This window comes from Cnephaeus nilssonii, assembly GCF_951640355.1.
Source record: "Cnephaeus nilssonii genome assembly, chromosome: 6".
Classification (NCBI taxonomy): Eukaryota; Metazoa; Chordata; class Mammalia; order Chiroptera; family Vespertilionidae; genus Cnephaeus; species Cnephaeus nilssonii.
The window spans coordinates 6,054,482-6,072,228 of NC_137077.1; the positions used below are offsets into that span (position 1 = coordinate 6,054,482).

The window sequence follows — 17,747 nt, forward strand, 5'->3', positions numbered from 1 at the left end:
GAGCATGCAGGAGGCAGCCAGTCAATGTTCTCTCCTCATTGATGTTTCTCTCTCTCTCTCCCTCTTCCTTCCTCCCTGAAATAAAAATATATTTTTTAAAAAAGAAAAGATTGCTCTATCCTTTAATTAAATTTCAAGTTAAGACGAAGAAAACTTCCTCTACATCCTGAATGGGCTTTGGGTGCCTCACTCGCAAACTAGAGAGTGGCAAATGGTGAGAGTGTCATAGAGAAGAAAGGGACATTAGGAAACCCTGAGTTTTTTAGTGAAGCCAGTTATCAATGCCAGGAATGCAAACCTGGGAGTGAAAAGAAAAGCCTTGAGCAGGAGGAAAAGAGCCCCATAACCGTCCTCCTACCTAACTGCAGTCCTGAACAGGATAAGTCAGCCACCTCCCCTCAGCACCGCTCCTCCGCCTGGAGGTCTGCCACTTCATGTCCCCTTCCCAGGGGTCTCTTCATCCCGGGACAGCCCCCACCTTAGGGCCTTCCTTCTCACAGCTGCCTGTCCTCCCCTCCGCGCCCACCTCAGTACTTGCACCTCCAGATTTCAACGGGTGTCCTCCGTGCCCCTGGGGCCCGCCCCGCCCCGCCCCGCCCCGCCCCCCGCGCAGCCCCGCCCCGCCCCGCCGCCCCGCCCCCCGCGCAGCCCCGCCCCGCCGCGCAGCCCCGCCCCTCAGCGCAGCCCCGCCCCGCCGCGCAGCCCCGCCCCCTCGGTCCTCCAGGAGTATTCGCCCGGCGCGTGCCAGTTGCCGCCGGTTGGAACCCAACCTCCTGGTCCGTGAGGCGCGAGGCGCCAGTCTCCGGGTTCGGGTTCCAAGCCAGAATCCCTGAGGACTGGAAAACCCGCTTGCGGGGCGGAAGGGATTCACTTCAAGAACCTCGAAGACTGTGGGTACGAGCGGGGCTTGTAGCAAAAAAGGAAGCGTGTGAAGAAGCTGAGGGAAAGCGCCAGGGTTCCGTCGTCCTTAAGGCTCGGAGGTGGTTGCCGGGCCCTCACCCCGGGAGGGAACCTCAGGGATCTCGAGGGGTTTCCAGCATCCCCATGTTAAATCCAGTCGCGCCTGCGTCCTGAAGAGGCCCTCAGCCTTCTCCTGAGGGAATCAGTCAGGAAAAGGTCCGGCGAAGCCGACCAGGCCGCTGCTGAGGGGGCCCGGCCTGCGCTCCCCACGCCTTGGCGCCTGAGGCTGAGGGGCCGCTGTCCAATCCATCACTTGCTACTTGAGAGAGAGAGAGAGAACAATCTTTTCGTTTTTCCAAGGGGAGAAGAAACGGATGGTTTTTGTTTTCGTCCACGAGGACAGTCAGTGTGGAACTTTGGGTAATAACAGACATGATTAACCGAGGGGCAGTATTCTAGGAGATCCACGCACACGGTCTCTCGTTTGCCTCCGTTACTTTGCTGTTCAGAAGTATAGGTGGTAGCAACCATACCTCTCTCTCAGCAGTTCGTTCCCTTCTGCTAGTCCCCCACCCCCGACTTTAGTGTTACGTGAGGAGATGGAATAGACCCCCCGAAAGGAATTACTGGGACCACATTTTATTCTAATAAATACAGCCATGGCTTGTAGATTCCTGAGATCTTAAAACAACAGCTACAGTGCTAAATGGCTGTTGGATTCTGTTTCTTGGCCCTAATTTTATCATATGCTCGGCCCTCGCAGCTTTGGGTTCATCCAGGTCTTTTGGCTGTCCAGTCTAATTAGCATATTACACTTTTATTATTATAGACTAGAGGCCTGGTGAACAAAATTTGTGCATGGGTAGGGTCCCTAGGCCTGGCTGGCGATCAGGGCCTTCCTTCCTTCCGCACCGCCCCCTGGTGGTCAGTGCATGTCATAGCAAGTCCTCAAACTCCCAGTCTCCTGGTCCAACTCCAGAGGGGACACTTTGCATATTAGCCTTTTTTTTTTTTAATATTTTATTGATTTTTTTTTTTACAGAGAAGAAGGGAGAGGGACAGAGAGTTAGAAACATCGATGAGAGAGAAACATCGATCAGCTGCCTCCTGCACACCTCCTACGGGGGATGTGCCCGCAACCAAGGTACATGCCCTTGACTGGAATCAAACCTGGGACCTTTCAGTCCACAGGGCAACACTCTATCCACTGAGCCAAACCAGTTACGGCCATATTAGCCTTTTATATATAGAGAGAGAGTAGCCACTGTAATTTTAAATCTTTATAAAATTAGTAAATACAAAAGACACCTAATGTTCTATGAAGCAAAAAGATATATGTTACAAGAGAGCCCATTAACTAGCAGAAAGGTATTCATAGTTTATGAGGAAAATAAAATCTACCTATTGAGGGTAGACTAAGTTCTAGGAGCCAGGGAGGATACAGGAAGAATGATATAAGGTCAAAGTTCTTAGAGTGTTATTAACATAAACATGGAAGGTTAAATAGCAGTATGCAATTCTAGATAACATTTCAAGATAACAAAAAAGATATCAGACAGTCATAATTAGCTGTGCTATAGGAAATCAAAAGATTTTTTAAAAATCTCTATTGATTAAGGTGTCACATATTTGTCCTCATTCCCCCATTCCCATCCCACACCCCTCCCCACGGATGCCCCAACCCCCTGTTGAACTTAACCATTGGCTAGGCTCATATGCATGCACACAAGTCCTTTGGTTGATCTCTCCCCCCTCCCCTCACCCTCCCCTATCCTCCCTCTGAGGCCCGATAGTCCGATCGATGCCTCCTTGTTTCTGGTTCTGTTCTTGTTCATCAGTCTATGTTGTTCATCATTTCCCCTAGATGAGCGAGATCATGTGTCACTAGAGATATACTTATATGAACTGAATGTGAGACGAGCAATAATAGTTATGCTGACAGGCAAATGAATCAGTCTGTAGTGAGTTTCTTTCTGGACCAACAGTTCTTTTGAGACCCAATATCAATGTCCACCAGTTCCTTATGTGTACATGTCGGCACTGACCCCTCTGCTCTGGATGGTGGACAAATGGTGGTAATGCAGGTTCGATTCCCTCTGGTTGGGTCTCGGCCAGACCCAGGGGCACGGCTTCATCCGGACCCAGGGGCACGTGGCCTCACCCGGACCCAGGGGGTGCGTGGCCTCACCTGGACCCAGGTGCGTGCGGCTTCCCCCGGACCCGGGACCCAGCCTCACCCGGATCCAGGGGCACATGGCCTCACCTGGACCCGGGATCCAGCTTCACCCGGACCCAGGGGCGCATGGCCTTCAAAAGATATTTTTTAAATGACCAGTTTTGAGGAGAGAGAGAAGAAACTTAAATCCCCACCCCACATACATCCTCACGAAAGAGATAATGCCACATGCTCAGCAGAAAGACTATAGGCCAGCCAAATGTTTCTCTAATTATCCTTCTGGACTTTGAAATAAAATCAAGGAGGCCTCATGGGCAAAGGATTTTACACTGTATAATCTATGACTACTTCTTAAATAATATTTCTTGTTTTCCCAGAATTGGGTGGTGTGTTGTTTTTTTCTGCTGCTCTCCTTTCAATATGAAGGAGGATCAAGTTGTGCTGGAGGAACCAGGATTCCAAGATGATGAGGTATGACAAGAATATTGAAAGATATGCAGACATTCAGTCATGCCACAAAAATGAAGCTCCTTCTATTAGCAACTATATTTAGAAACTGAATAGAAATAAAACCTAGTTCTAGAGAGAGGCAATATTACAAATATGTAACAACTTGTTTAGCAAGGGGTGCTAAGATTAGCTACTTAGCAACTGGCATGGGATAATTTCATTAACTTAACCACGTGTATGGCCATACTGGTTCCTGTGCATACTGGTAACAAATAGCAGAGGAAGGAGTGCAGGGTCTTGTGGGGAAGAAGGTTGAGAAAACATATTTTAAAATAGGTTAAATGTTGTTCCATTCCTGTGGGTGAAGATCTTAGGCCATGACAAAACTATTTGATTTTCTAGCCCTTTCGATGTTAGCTCTTCTAAGTATGTAACAAAGTGCTTGTAAAGTATTATTGATCGTACCTCTGTCTGGAGAAGTGGAATTTTAGGAATTTGGAGTGACCATAATATTGAATTAACTCTTTAAAAGGTGCTAAACAGTTGAATATAAATAACCAAAACTCCATTTTTTTGTTTGCGCTCCTTTAGGAATCTTTGTTTCAAGACATTGACCTGTTACAAAAATATGGAATTGTAAGTTTTTTGTTTGTTTTTTAATGCTGTGTGAAATTGTCCAATTCAGGGTTTCTCAGGCTTGACCTTCTTGAACAGTTGGGACTGGGCGATTCTTTGTTGTGGGGAGCTGTCCCATGCATTGTAGGGTGTTTAGCAACATCCCTGGCTCCTAACCATTCACTATATCCAGTAGCACAACTAAAATTTGTCCAGACATTGTCAAGTATCCCCAGGAGGCAAAATTGCCCACGTTGGAGAACCAATGGTTCAACTGGAGGTATTCCAAGCTCTCTGCATCTACTGTCTTCATCAGCAGAAAATTCAGTTCTGTGTCAGATGATTAGAGTAAATGATGTTTACAGAAACCCAGACTGCGAATAACAAACTAAATGAATATCAACAGCAATTAGTTGATAGAAAACTTCTGTGACATTATCTTTTGAAGCATCACATTTTATCTCTTTCGGCTAGGTTTAGAAAATAGGAACAAGAGAAAATTCTGGTCCTTTGGTGATATAGTTATTTGCATTCTCCAAGGGTAGAGGGGGAAAAATCTTTTAAAAAATGTACAAGAATATATTAGTAATGAAGTTTTGTAGAAGGAAGGAGCTGAACTGAGGGGGTGAATGTGTGACAAATTAGCTAGCTTTTCTACCAACAGACTTTTCTTTTGAATTCCTTGTTACATTGCCATGGTCCCACTAACATTCTTGGGAAATCAGGGCACAGCCAGAACATTTGGCTGTGTGCTGGGTATGTTCTACTCAGATATTTCCAGAACATTTGGCTACATGGTGGGTGGGTTCCACCTGGTTGCTTGTATAAAATTGGCATCACAGTGAAAGGAGATGGACACAAAAGTACATACTATGGGAATTTTTCAGGCTGGTATTTTATCAATCTCCATTCTTTTATTTACAGAACGTGGCTGACATTAAAAAATTGAAGTCAGTAGGAATCTGTACCATCAAAGGGATACAAATGACAACAAGAAGAGCCCTATGCAATGTCAAAGGGCTCTCAGAAGCAAAAGTGGACAAGATTAAAGAGGCAGCCAACAAACTTATTGTAAGCAAAATGCATTCTTTGTTGTTTTAGCTTAGAGAAGGGCTCTGTGAGTTTCTGTAGCCTTTTTCATTATGAACACCAGAAACCATTGTGGAAACTCTAAGTTACTGTAGATCATAGTGTACTATTCTCCCCAATTAATTTCTGAAAGATTGAGGCAGGGTTAAGAGACCTGGAACACTATGAAGGTAATTATTTTTACCAAACGTTTCTTTTTGTCTCTCTTTATATTTCTTTTTCTCTGCCTTTTCTTCTCCTTTTTATTTTTGTTTTGGGTTTTTTTTACATTCCTCCTCCTTATTTTTGTTTTGTCTTCTCAAATATATCATAGCTGTTGTAATGCGCTCAGCACCAAAGAAGTTACTTTCTCCTGGTATAGACCAATTGATAACAGAGCATTGGGTTAGAAAATAACTAACAGTGGATATATACAGTTGAGATCGATAGGACCAAGAATATGCTCACTGTGTCAGCTGAGCTAAAGCTGAGCCAAGGTATGAAACCCATACCTTGTAGCTGGGCCCACAAACTATGAGAGGTCCATGTTGCTGACAGGCTCCAAGCAAAAACATAGGCTTTGATTCAAGCTTTTGTGTAGAGCTTTTGGGGCCACTGAACCTAGGTGGGGTAGCTCAAGAGCCTGTGTTCTTAACTATGACCTTGTGCTGCCTTCAAAGACAAATGAACTGTAGCTTATATCAAATAATGATCCTGATAACCAAGTCTATAGTTTTTGGCAGCATTTAAAATTAAAACCATCACCTTATACACTTTTAAAACCCTTCCTTTTTATCTTTCTGAAGGAGCCAGGATTCTTGACTGCGTTTGAGTATAGTGAGAAGAGGAAAATGGTTTTCCATATCACCACTGGGAGCCAGGAATTTGAGTGTGTATCTCATATATTGTATAACTACTAAGCACAGTCTTTGAAATACTATATTTTTCTCTATCTGGCTGTTGTTTCTACCAAACGTAGTAGAAATAGCTTCTTCTTTTGAAGTAGTTTTTTTGTGTGTGTGTTTTTCAAAAGGCAACTGTAGCAAATAAATTTTAAGCTACTTGTAGAAACAAGATTAAATTTCTTACAAGAACTTCAGGCCAAAAATATATAGTTACTGGAATCAGCCTAATTTTTAAAATTAGGCTAAACTAATTTTTTAAATCACTTAAAAAATAGTTTAACTTATCATTTCCTTTCTCCTAATAACTACTTTTCATGTTTCTCAGTATATTTTTTTAAAAAATTGAATAGTTAGTTGACTTTTAGAAGCATAGTTCTAGCACAATATGAAAAACCCAGTTAATAATAAGACTATTTATTCAAACTCCAATTCAGCTCTAAAGACCAGAACTGAGACATAAGGCTTATAATGCCCATTTCCTATTGGTACCAGAAATAAGAACAGCAGGGCTTACAAGTTGTTCTGTTGATCCACCAGCCCTCACACAGTAGAACCTGTTATTTAACAGGTGGTGTACCATTTGTTCAGCCAAGAGTTCCTGTTCATGTTGAATAGATAGATAGACATAGAAAGAAATGATATTAATGCTTTCTCCTTTCTTGATTTCTCTATTTCTGTTCCTGTTACTTATGCTTGCTTTCTATTCCAGTAAGTTGCTAGGAGGTGGAATTGAAAGCATGGCAATCACAGAAGCTTTTGGAGGTAAGCAGAACCTTAATATTTTGTTATTGGGGGAAAATTATACATATACACACATATATACAAACATACATATATAATTAAATAAACAACCAATAGTAAATTATATCTAATTTAGAACTTACGATAAAATATTAATTCTCGCCCTGAACCGTTTGGCTGAGTGGATGGAGCATCGGCCTGCGGACTGAAGGGTCCCAGGTTCGATTCCAGTCAAGAGCATGTACCTTGGTTGCGGGCACATCCCCAGTAGGCAGCTGATCGATGTTTCTCTCTCATCGATGTTTCTAACTCTCTATCTTTCTCCCTTCCTCTCTGTAAAAAACCAATAAAATATATATTTTAAAAATATCAATTCTCATAATACAGGATTATTCTATGCTAAAATTAAAATATATTCCAATATTAATAGATGGGTCTTATTGACATTTTTCATTGTTTTATCTCTGACTTCTATAGAACATAGTCGAATTTTTTTACATTCTTTCAAAAGATAGTTGAATAATGAAACTGATCTTATTTTTAAGAAATGCATGTTGAGTGAACATAGTAGATTTTCTCTTCCCTGTTTATATCCTCTATTTTTTCTTCAAAACAATTCATGCATAACTATATTACATACTATGCCTGACAATTCCAGTATTTGCAGCCCTGGGGGAATTAAATATGTTGTTTTGTTGACTTAGAGAAATATATCTGGTTTTCATTATTTCTATTTTTATTATCTTAGTCTTAGTGGCTTATTGTCTTGTATATGTATTGATATTTGTGAGATCATTGCTTGACTTTAATCTGTGGGAGTTCAGTGGGTCGAAAGTGGTGTGACTGCAAGGTTTCCTCCAGAGAGAATTTGCTGTTTTGGTGGTTAGGGCATACCACCAGTATGAGACTACTTCAGTTCCCTTTGAGGATCTCAGTTCAGTGGGAGAACCCCATGCTCTCCTATGGTAGGGTCTTAAACTCTTGTTTATATGACTATTCCTAAGGAAAACTTTGTTTAACTTAATCTTTATCCAAAGGGCAATTCTGTGAAAAAAAATACCTTTAAAAGTTATTTTTACTACTGGTATTCATATATGCAGAATCTATTCATGATGTGGTAATTTATGTGTAAAATTTGACTGTTGGAAAAGGAAACTATACTGTGAGGCGATATTTTATTATTTATGAAAATATCTAAAACTTAACTATGGGTTTTTGTTTTCTATATTTCACAGAATTTCGTACTGGAAAAACCCAGCTCTCTCATACACTCTGTGGTAAGGATACATAACAACAACAATAATAACAAAGCCCCAGCCGCTTTGGCTCAGTGGATAGAGCATCAGACTGAAGGCTCCCAGGTTCGATGACGGTCAAGGGCACATACCACAGTTGCAGGCTCCATCCCCAGCCCTGATTAGGGCACCTGCAAGAGGCAACCACCTTCCTAATTGCTTCACCTTCCTAATTGTCCCCATCACTAAAATAGGAATAATGATACTACCAAATTTAGGGTTGTTTTCAAAAGTAAATGAAATAATGCATGAACTTAATGTAAAATAATTCCTTAGTATGAACTACTACTACATAGAAAGAAAATGCATTTTAAATTTTGACTAAAATTAATCAAAATATTACTTAAATGAATTATACAGCATAAATTATATTTGTGATTATTTCTTATAGGAAGAAAGTTAGTAAACTCTCACATCGATGTTTCTCTCTCTGTCTCTCCCTCTCTCCCTCTCCCTTCCACTCTCTAAAAATCAAGAGAAAAATATTCTCTGGTAAGGATTAACAACAACAACAAATAATAATAATAACAAAAATAATCATAGCTATCACTAATCTAAGTTGTGCCTGATACTTTATATAATCTCATGTAATCTGAACAGATTTACAAAGAAAATGAATCTCAGAGAGGTTAACTGCCCATAGTTACACAGATACCAAAGCTAGTCTTTGAATGTGTGATGCTTGAGGTGAAATGCTGCACTCTGAACACCTGAATGGAAATAGGGATGAGGTAAATTGTGTTGGTGGGGAGAGGCTTCGCTGTCTCAATTTTTCCCATTCTATCTTTTCTATGTTGTATCTTCAAGAATGTCACAAAATCTATTGAGGCCTAGAATCCCTTGGAGTAAGGTTAGCCCTAAGACAGACTTAAAAATAAATTTTTCTAAAACAGAGTAAGTAAAAACACTTCATTTTGCACAAAGACATTACTGTGCATTTCTTGGACTTAAGTACAAGGGGCATGGCAAAATGGGTAAGAAAAGGATTCTGGAACCAAAATACTTGGCTTCATTCTTGACTCTACCTTTAATAGCTATGTGACTTGGGCAAGTTGCTTCACCTTCCTAATTGTCCCCATCAGTAAAATAGGAATAATGATAGTACCAAATTTAGGGTTGTTTTGAAAAGTAAATGAAATAATGCATGAACTTAATGTAAAATAATTCCTTAGTATGAACTACTACTACATAGAAAGAAAATGCATTTTAAATTTTGACTAAAATTAAAATATTACTTAAATGAATTATACAGCATAAATTATATTTGTGATTATTTCTTATAGGAAGAAAGTTAGTAAATTCTGTCTCTATTCTTTAGGAGAACTACCTTTCATGAATATCTCCCCTTGGGAGAGATGTTGACATTCTTTGTTGAATTACTATTCTGCTGGCAGAATGCTTTAATTTTGCCATAAATTAGTAATATAAAAATATAACATGCTGATTAGAAACTAAAGGATCATGATTTTTTGCTAGCTTAACAAAAGAACTGCAACCAGCATAAATCCCATTTTAATTTATACATTTATTTATATAAAGTGTATTCATTCCTATTAATATTAATTAACTCTTAATTGCTTCCTAGTGACAGCTCAACTTCCAGGAGCAGGTGGCTACTCAGGAGGAAAGATTATCTTCATCGATACAGAAAATACTTTGTAACCTTTTTACTTAAATAACTTGCTGTTGTAGTAGTGTGATATAGTAATGTTACTATAAAAGAGTTTGTTTGAAATATATCATTTTTATAATCATCTCGGAAACCAGCAATAATGAGAAAAGCCAAGGGAAAAATAATTGCTGGTCAAGGTCTCAAATCACTTTTTTTAAAAAAATATATTTTATTGATTTTTTACAGAGAGGAAGAGAGAGGGATAGAGAGTTAGAAACATCGATGAGAGAGAAACATCAATCAGCTGCTTCCTGCACACCCCCCACTGGGGATGTGCCCACAACCAAGGCACATGCCCTTGACCGGAATCGAACCTGGGACCCTTGAGTCCGCAGGCTGACGCTCTATCCACTGAGCCAAACCGGTTTCAGCAAAACGTAGCGCCTGAACAGGGACATGAACTCAAATCACTTTTTATTTAAAAAGATTTCATTTCTCTGAAAGGATTTTCTATGAAATTGACAAAATAAATACATGAGAGGAAAATACATATTCATTTTTAATTCTCTTCTCCAAATATCCTATCTAATAAAAGAGTAATATGCAAATCGACCAAACGGTGGAATGACCAGTCACTATGACATGCACTGACCACCAGGGGGCAGATGCTCAATGCAGGAGCTGCCCCCTGGTGGTCAGTGAGCTCCCACAGGGGGATCGCTGCTCAGCCACAAGCCAGGCTGATGGCTGGTAAGCGCAGCAGCCCACCTCCATGGCAGCACTAAGGGTGTCCAACTGCAGCTTAGGCCAACTCCCTGCAAATAGTCTGACATCCCCTGAGGGCTCCTATACTACGAAAGGGCACAGGCCATGTTGAGGGTACCCCCACCCCCACCCCGAGTGCATGAATGTTGTGCACTGGGCCTCTAGTTTTACTTATAATTAGACAGAAGATTATTGGCTCACTCAGAAGGTGGTTCAAAATAAGGGGAAATGTATGAAAGGAGCACAAGCACAGAAGGGAAAAGGGCAGAACCTGTTTATTTTATTTTATTTTTTAAATAAATCTTTATTGTTCAGATTATTACAATTGTTCCTCTTTCCGCCCCCCGTAGCTCCCCTCCACCCGATTCTCACCCCACCCTCTTCCCTTACCCCCCCCACTATCCTCATCCATAAGTGTACGATTTTTGTCCAGTCTCTTCCCGCACCCCCCACACCCCTTCCCCCCCCCCCCCCGAGAATTGTCAGTCCACTTCCTTTCTATGTCCCTGTTTCTATTATATTCACCAGTTTATTGTGTTCATCGGATTTTTTATTCACTTGATTTTTAGATTCACTTGTTGATAGATATGTATTTGTTGTTCATAATTTTTATCTTTACCTTTTTCTTCTTCTTCCTCTTCTTAAAGAATACCTTTCAGCATTTCATATAATACTGGTTTGGCAGTGATGAACTCCTTTAGCTTTTTCTTATCTGCGAAGCTCTTTATCTGACCTTCAATTCTGAATGATAGCTTTGCTGGGTAGAGTAATCTTGGTTGTAGGTTCTTGCTATTCATCACTTTGAATATTTCTTGCCACTCCCGTCTGGCCTGCATAGTTTCTGTTGAGAAATCAGCTGACAATCGTATGGGTGCTCCCTTGTAGGTAACTAACTGTTTTTCTCTTGCTGCTTTTAATATTCTCCCTTTGTTTTTTGCTCTTGGCATTTTAATTATGATGTGTCTTGGTGTGGTCCTCTGTGGATTCCTTTTGTTTGGGGTTCTCTGCGCTTCCTGGACTTGTAAGTCTATTTCTTTCACCAGGTGGGGGAAGTTTTCTGTCATTATTTCTTCAAATAGGTTTTCAGTATCTTGCTCTCTCTCTTCTTTTGGCACCCCCATAATTCAGATGTTGGTACACTTGAAGTTGTCCCAGAGGCTCCTTACACTATCTTCATATTTTTGGATTCTTTTTTCTTTTTGCTTTTCCGGTTGGGTGTTTTTTGCTTCTTTGTATTTCAAATCTTTGACTTGATTCTTGCGATCCTCTAGTCTGCTGTTGGATCTCTGTATATTATTTTTTATTTCAGTCAGTGTATGCTTAATTTCTAATTGGTCCTTTTTCATATCCTCGAGGGTCTCACTAAATTTATTGGCCTTTTCTAGAAAATTCTTGAAAAACCTTGTAACCATGGTTTTGAACTCTATATTCAGTAGTTTGCTTTCCTCCATTTCTTTCATTTGTGATCTCTTTCTTTGTCTCCGCATTTTGGCTGCTTCCCTGAGTTGATAGAGTGGCTTTGTGTGCTAGGTGTCCTATAGGGCCCAGTGGCTCAGCCTCCCCAGTTACCTGAGATGGACACTATTGGTGCACCCCTTTGTGGGCTGTGTGCACAGTCTTGTTGTAGTTAAGCCTTTATTGTTGTTGGTATCACTGGGGGGAATTGACCTCCAGGCCAATTGGCTGTGAGGATCAGCTGTGTCTATGATGGGAGAACTTCTGTGCTGGAGACACCCTTATGAGGCAAGACTTGCTTCAGTGGGGCTTTGGTGCTCACTGAGTCTGCCCCCTGAGTGTGTCCCTTATGGATCTGAGGAGTTGTAATCTGGATGGTCCCACTCTGATCCCTGGGTACACTGGCTCTTGGATCACCAAAGAGGTGATAATTTAGCCTCTGCCTGAGGCCACCCAGCAGGAGCTGCAGATTGCTCTTCTTTGTTTGGGTTTTGGAGGTGCCCAGATGAGGCCCAGCTGTGAAGCAATGCAAACTGCTATGGGGCCTTGGGCCTTCTTTTGGATGTTCTGGGTCTCACTGACTCAGCTGCAGTTTGTTAGGTAAGTTTAGAATTCAAAGGACCAGGCCATTCATATGCAAAAGCCTCTGCACTCAGCTTGGATGGGGCGGAGTCTCAGGGCGGAGCAAATCGCAATGGCTTCCCATCAGCCCTGCCCTAAGAGGCCCCTGGGTCTGTGTCCTGCGGTAATCGCTGCAAGCACCTCTGAGAGAAAGCCACCCTCGAGTTTTGCCCGCTGCCTGACAGTCCAGTTTCTCCCCGTATGAGTCTGGGTCCCCAGAGTCTTGCTCGGAACTGGAGTTCAGAGCAGTCGGGAGCTTGTGTCTCCCTCCTGATTGAGAAAGCCAGCCGTGTACTCAGTTGCCAGCCCTCTCTGCGCGCGCCTTCATACCTCTGCCTTCTGCAGCTCCTGTGAGTCTCAGTGTGTTTTTTTCTTTCCTTCTAGTTGTAGAATTTCTACTCAGCCAGCCTTCCTGTGGTTCTGGATGATGTCCGTTTTGTCTTTTAGTTGTAGTTTTGAAATTGTTGTGCGAGGCAGCAGTTCAGGTGTTTACCTATGCCGCCATCTTGGTTTCTCAGAACCTGTTTAGATAACAAAGAATTTATTTGAAGTGGAAGGTATTCCAGAATGCAAGGCTGGTAAGGTGATTTTAGTCTTAGACATAAAGGGCTTTAAAACCGGATGGATGATGAGTATAAATTAGATACTTTTGCAATATTCTAGGCAAGTAATGAGAACTTGATCTAGGTTGGAAGCAGTAGAGATAAAAAGAAAAGGACAAGAAATATTAGGAAGGAAAATTGATAGGACTTGATGAATGTATTTGGTAGACAAAGGAGAGAGGTGAGAGAAACCACACAAGGTTTTTTGTGTAGAAAATGGGAGAATCATGATGCTAATGACCGAATCGAGCAGATCATGTTTCAGAGAAAAGGTGGTGTTTCATTTTAATGTGTTGAATGTGAGGTACAGGAAGACATTCAAATGGCAATTGCAAATGTTGGACTCAGCTTAAGAAAGGGATAGGACCCAGAGATATGGATGTAATAGCCAAGGGGGCAAGAGAACTTAGAGAGAAGAGAGAACTGAGAATACAACTTTGGGGTATGCCAGTATTTAGAAAGGACTAAAAAGAAGAAACAATGGAGATAGAGGAAGTAGGAGGAAATCTGGATGTGAAGGATGAGCAAAAAGAAGAGTTTCAATTATTTAGACTTAACTATTGAGATTCTCGGGGGGGTTTTATTCATTATTGTTTTTTGCATCCCAAATCTTTCCTGTATTTCTGTTTTCCTGGAGTACCTACTCAAGTCATTTTATCAGAAAAGTAATGAGGTGGTAAACTTGAGCTCTGGCATTCTGAAGATACATTATTTTGCTTTCACTCTTGAATGTTCATTTGGCCTGTCATATACAAATTTGCATGGTATATTTCTATCCTATTGGGTGTTTGCTCCCTCTATCCCCACTTCACAGTGTTTCTGGATCATACAGATCCTCTAAATTTACTATCCAAAAAAACTCCAGTAGAAGAAAAACACCAGAGAACTGTTTGCAGAATACTTTATTTGGAAATACTGGGCATAAGAAGACTCTGAAGGAAATTTCTAACTTGGGGAAGGAGGATGGAATGTTGTATAGGGCTGTAATAAGAAGAGCTCAGCTGGGCTCCAGCTAGTTTCAGAAATAGCTATTTAAGGATGGTTCTCGGAGAGGGAGGAATTGTTCTTGCAGATTAAAAACCACTGTTTGGGCAATTTGGATTTTATCAAGAATGGTAAAGAGAAACAATTAGGAGCCAAGTCCTATATAAGAACGAGTAGGGAGGGACAAGGACACACGAGTGCTCAGCAGAATGTTTTCATTCTTTCAGTGTCTCTTACATGTATTTGGTTCTCTCTTGATATTTTTCTTTTTAATGTTTATATTTTGCCTACTTAATTATGTTTTATGCTTACTTTTTGGTGTGGATTATCTTATGACTCTTTATATGCACCATAATGCCTTGCATTGGTAATTTATGATTATGGTGATTTATTCCATATGGTGTTCAGTTAATAAATATTTGTAGATTGATTTGAACTTCCCTTCAGCATAAGCAATTTTTATACTTCTGGTTACATAGTAACCAAGTTTTGTAAACACTGACATGGTGAAAAATATTTTTATTCCTTTACAGTTTAGATAGATCTAAGTGATAATTAGCAACTTCCAGAATACCTTTGCAGGTACACTGAATTTGCTTCCATATGAATTTACTAATTTCAGAAAGCTAGCAAAACTCCTTAGAAGAAGGTTGGTAATTCCCTTTTGACCTTTGAAGTTACCTTTCTGATCCTTTGGTTCACGTAGTTAAATTTACCATTCATTGGCAAAACATGATTAATGGTGTATTAAGCTATTTCATATTGAACAAGTGAGGAGTATGAACAGAGTGAATTAATTCACTTTGAAGTAACTTAAATTATAATTCAGTAATATTATCTTCCTAGAATACATCTATTATAGAATTGAGAACAAAAGAGATTCACAAATCTTAGTATTTAGTTTTTCTCTTGTAATTGATTTGCTGCATATCCTGAGTCATTTGCTTAATCTCTGTCAGTGTCCTCATTTGTAAAATGTAATATAGGCCATACAACTGGCTTCCATGGTATTGTAAAGATTAGATAATTTAACATTTAAATGCTTACGACTTTATCATTTCTCTAACCATTATCACTACCTAAGGTATTCATTGAGGCACTTATGAAAAATAAAATGTGGTGTAGATTTGAAGTGATTATTAGTATCCTCCAGAATACCTTTGCAGGTACATCATTTTGCCTCTCTGTTCATTTCCTGACAGTATTATTTTTTGTAGTTGTCTAAACTTTTTTAGAATTGCTTTATTAGTTCCTTAATTTTGGCACCTTCCAGCCGTCCAGATCGCCTCCGGGACATTGCTGATCGCTTCAATGTAGACCATGATGCAGTACTGGACAATGTGCTTTATGCACGTGCATATACTAGTAAGAACCCCATGCAATTGGATGCTTGGGTTGTTTTAAGGTTGGCAGCACTGATTTACTATCTGAGTAATAATCACAACTTTTTGACACTGTTATTTTCTCTTTTTATTTTACTTTTCTCCAAATTAATTTAGTCCACAAATTGTATCATCTGGTAAGTCCTTAGATATTAAAATGCCCTGAAATTATTTCTTACCTTTGTGTTTGAAATGGAGAGTATCATGGGTAATGTAGCATTTGGCATGTATGCTGATGCAGAATATGAAGTCATCCTATATAATAAAAGGCTAATATGCAAATTGACCAAACTGCCCAAGAACCAGTCACTATGACACACACTGACCACCAGGGGACAGATGCTGAATGCAGGAGCTGCTCCCTGATGGTCAGTGCACTCCCACAGGGGGAGCACCACTCAGCCAGAAGCCCTGAGCTAGGCTCACAGCTGGCAAGCGCAGCAGTGGTGACGGGAGCCTCTCTTGCCTTCGCATCAGTCAGACATCCCCTGATGGCTCTTTGACTGTGAGAGGGCACAGGCTGGGCTGAGGGATGCCTCCGCCCGCCCCCGAGTGCACAAAATTTCATGAACCAGGCCTCTAGTACAGTGGTTCTCAACCTTTATAATGCCGCGACCCTTTAATACAATTCCTCTTGTTGTGGATTTACATACGATCTTTACATTATGATTCATTAACAGTAGCAAAATTACAGTTATGAAGTAGCAACGAAAATAATTTTATGGTTGGGGGTCACTACAACATGAGGAACTGTATTAAAGGGTCGCGGCATTAGAAAGGTTGAGAACCACTGCTCTAGTATTTAATAAAGTTAAATAATTAAATAACTAAGAAAATCCTGCCAGGCTGGCTTGACTCTGGTTGAGCATCGACCTATGAACCAGGAGGTCAGGGTTTGATTCCTGGTCAGGACACATGCCCGGATTTCAGGCTCGATCCCCAGTGTGGGGCATGCAGGAGGCAGCCAATCAATGATTCTCTCTCATCATTGATTTTTCTATCTCTCTCTCTCTCTCCTTTCCTCTCTGAAATCAATACAAAAATATTTTTAAAAAGAAAAATTTGCCCTGGCCGGTTTGCCTCATTGGTTAGAGCATCAGCCATGGAAGGAAGGGTCTCGGGTTCAATTCCCAGTCAAGGGCATGTACCTCACTTGCAGGTTCCCCAGCCCCAGCAGGGGCACAGGCAGGAAGCAGCCAATCAATGTGTTTCTCTCACATCAATTTTCCTCTTTCTTTTTCTCTCTCTCTCTCCCTCATCTCTCACTTCCACTCTCTCTCTAAAGATCACTGGAGCCTGGCTGGTGTGGCTCAACAGTTGAGCATTGACCCAGGAACTAAGAAGTCACTAGTTGGATTCCTGGTCAGGGCACATGGCCCGGGTTTGTGGGCTCTATCCACGGTAGGGGTGCATGCAGGAGGCAGCTGATGGTGATGTTCCTCTCTCACTGATGCTTCTATCTCTCTAAAATCAATTTTAAAAATTTTAAAAAAAGATCAATGGAAAAAATATCCTCGAGTGAGGATAAAAAAAGAAAAAAAAGCAAGAAATCCTTCCAGGATTCTCTTTGCCTGACTGCCAAAGACATAATTGATTTTTGCCTCTGCTTTTTCCAGCTTTTATAACATTTTCTCACTGCATTTCCCACCAGGTGAACATCAGATGGAGCTACTTGACTATGTAGCAGCAAAATTCCATGAAGAAGCTGGCATCTTCAAGCTGTTGGTACAAGCTTTTAAATATTGCTCATTCACAGAGCTATTTAGTATATTATTTTTCTTTTAATGATTCTGATTCATATTAACTTCTTCCTTTCCAAATGCATATTTATTTTTACATGAATTCTGTGCAGATCATTGATTCGATAATGGCACTTTTTCGAGTGGATTTCAGTGGTCGTGGGGAGTTGGCTGAACGACAACAAAAATTGGCCCAGATGTTATCACGACTCCAAAAAATCTCAGAAGGTAGATTTTAATAAATAGCACTATCAGATTAGCATCTGTGACTGTTTCCTGAGTAGACTTTGCAGAGAAGCTCAGAATAATGTCAGGAAGCAATACATTTTCTAAAATTAAAATTACTTTCAAGAGAATACCGCTCTTTAAAAAAATATTTATTCTAATACAATAAGGTACCTAAATAATAATAACTTTGACTCAATTTATGTAATTAA

At 40.6% G+C, this 17,747-nt stretch overlaps 1 protein-coding gene across 2 annotated transcripts in view; it reads left to right on the plus strand.

Moving 5' to 3' along the window:
- Positions 1-767: 767 nt before the first annotated feature.
- The window catches only part of DMC1 (DNA meiotic recombinase 1), a 36,577-nt gene continuing 19,597 nt past the window's right edge, over positions 768-17,747 (plus strand). Inside the window, exons 1-11 of one of the 2 annotated variants that reach the window (XM_079773818.1) lie at positions 768-894; positions 3,454-3,547; positions 4,118-4,162; positions 5,066-5,212; positions 6,016-6,098; positions 6,824-6,876; positions 8,091-8,132; positions 9,736-9,808; positions 15,463-15,554; positions 17,223-17,296; positions 17,424-17,538. In XM_079773818.1, coding sequence (XP_079629944.1) covers positions 3,497-3,547; positions 4,118-4,162; positions 5,066-5,212; positions 6,016-6,098; positions 6,824-6,876; positions 8,091-8,132; positions 9,736-9,808; positions 15,463-15,554; positions 17,223-17,296; positions 17,424-17,538 — 775 coding nt within the window. In that variant the 5' untranslated portion in view covers positions 768-894; positions 3,454-3,496. The remainder of the gene's footprint in view (positions 895-3,453; positions 3,548-4,117; positions 4,163-5,065; positions 5,213-6,015; positions 6,099-6,823; positions 6,877-8,090; positions 8,133-9,735; positions 9,809-15,462; positions 15,555-17,222; positions 17,297-17,423; positions 17,539-17,747) is intronic. The other variant, XM_079773819.1, reaches the window with a different exon arrangement.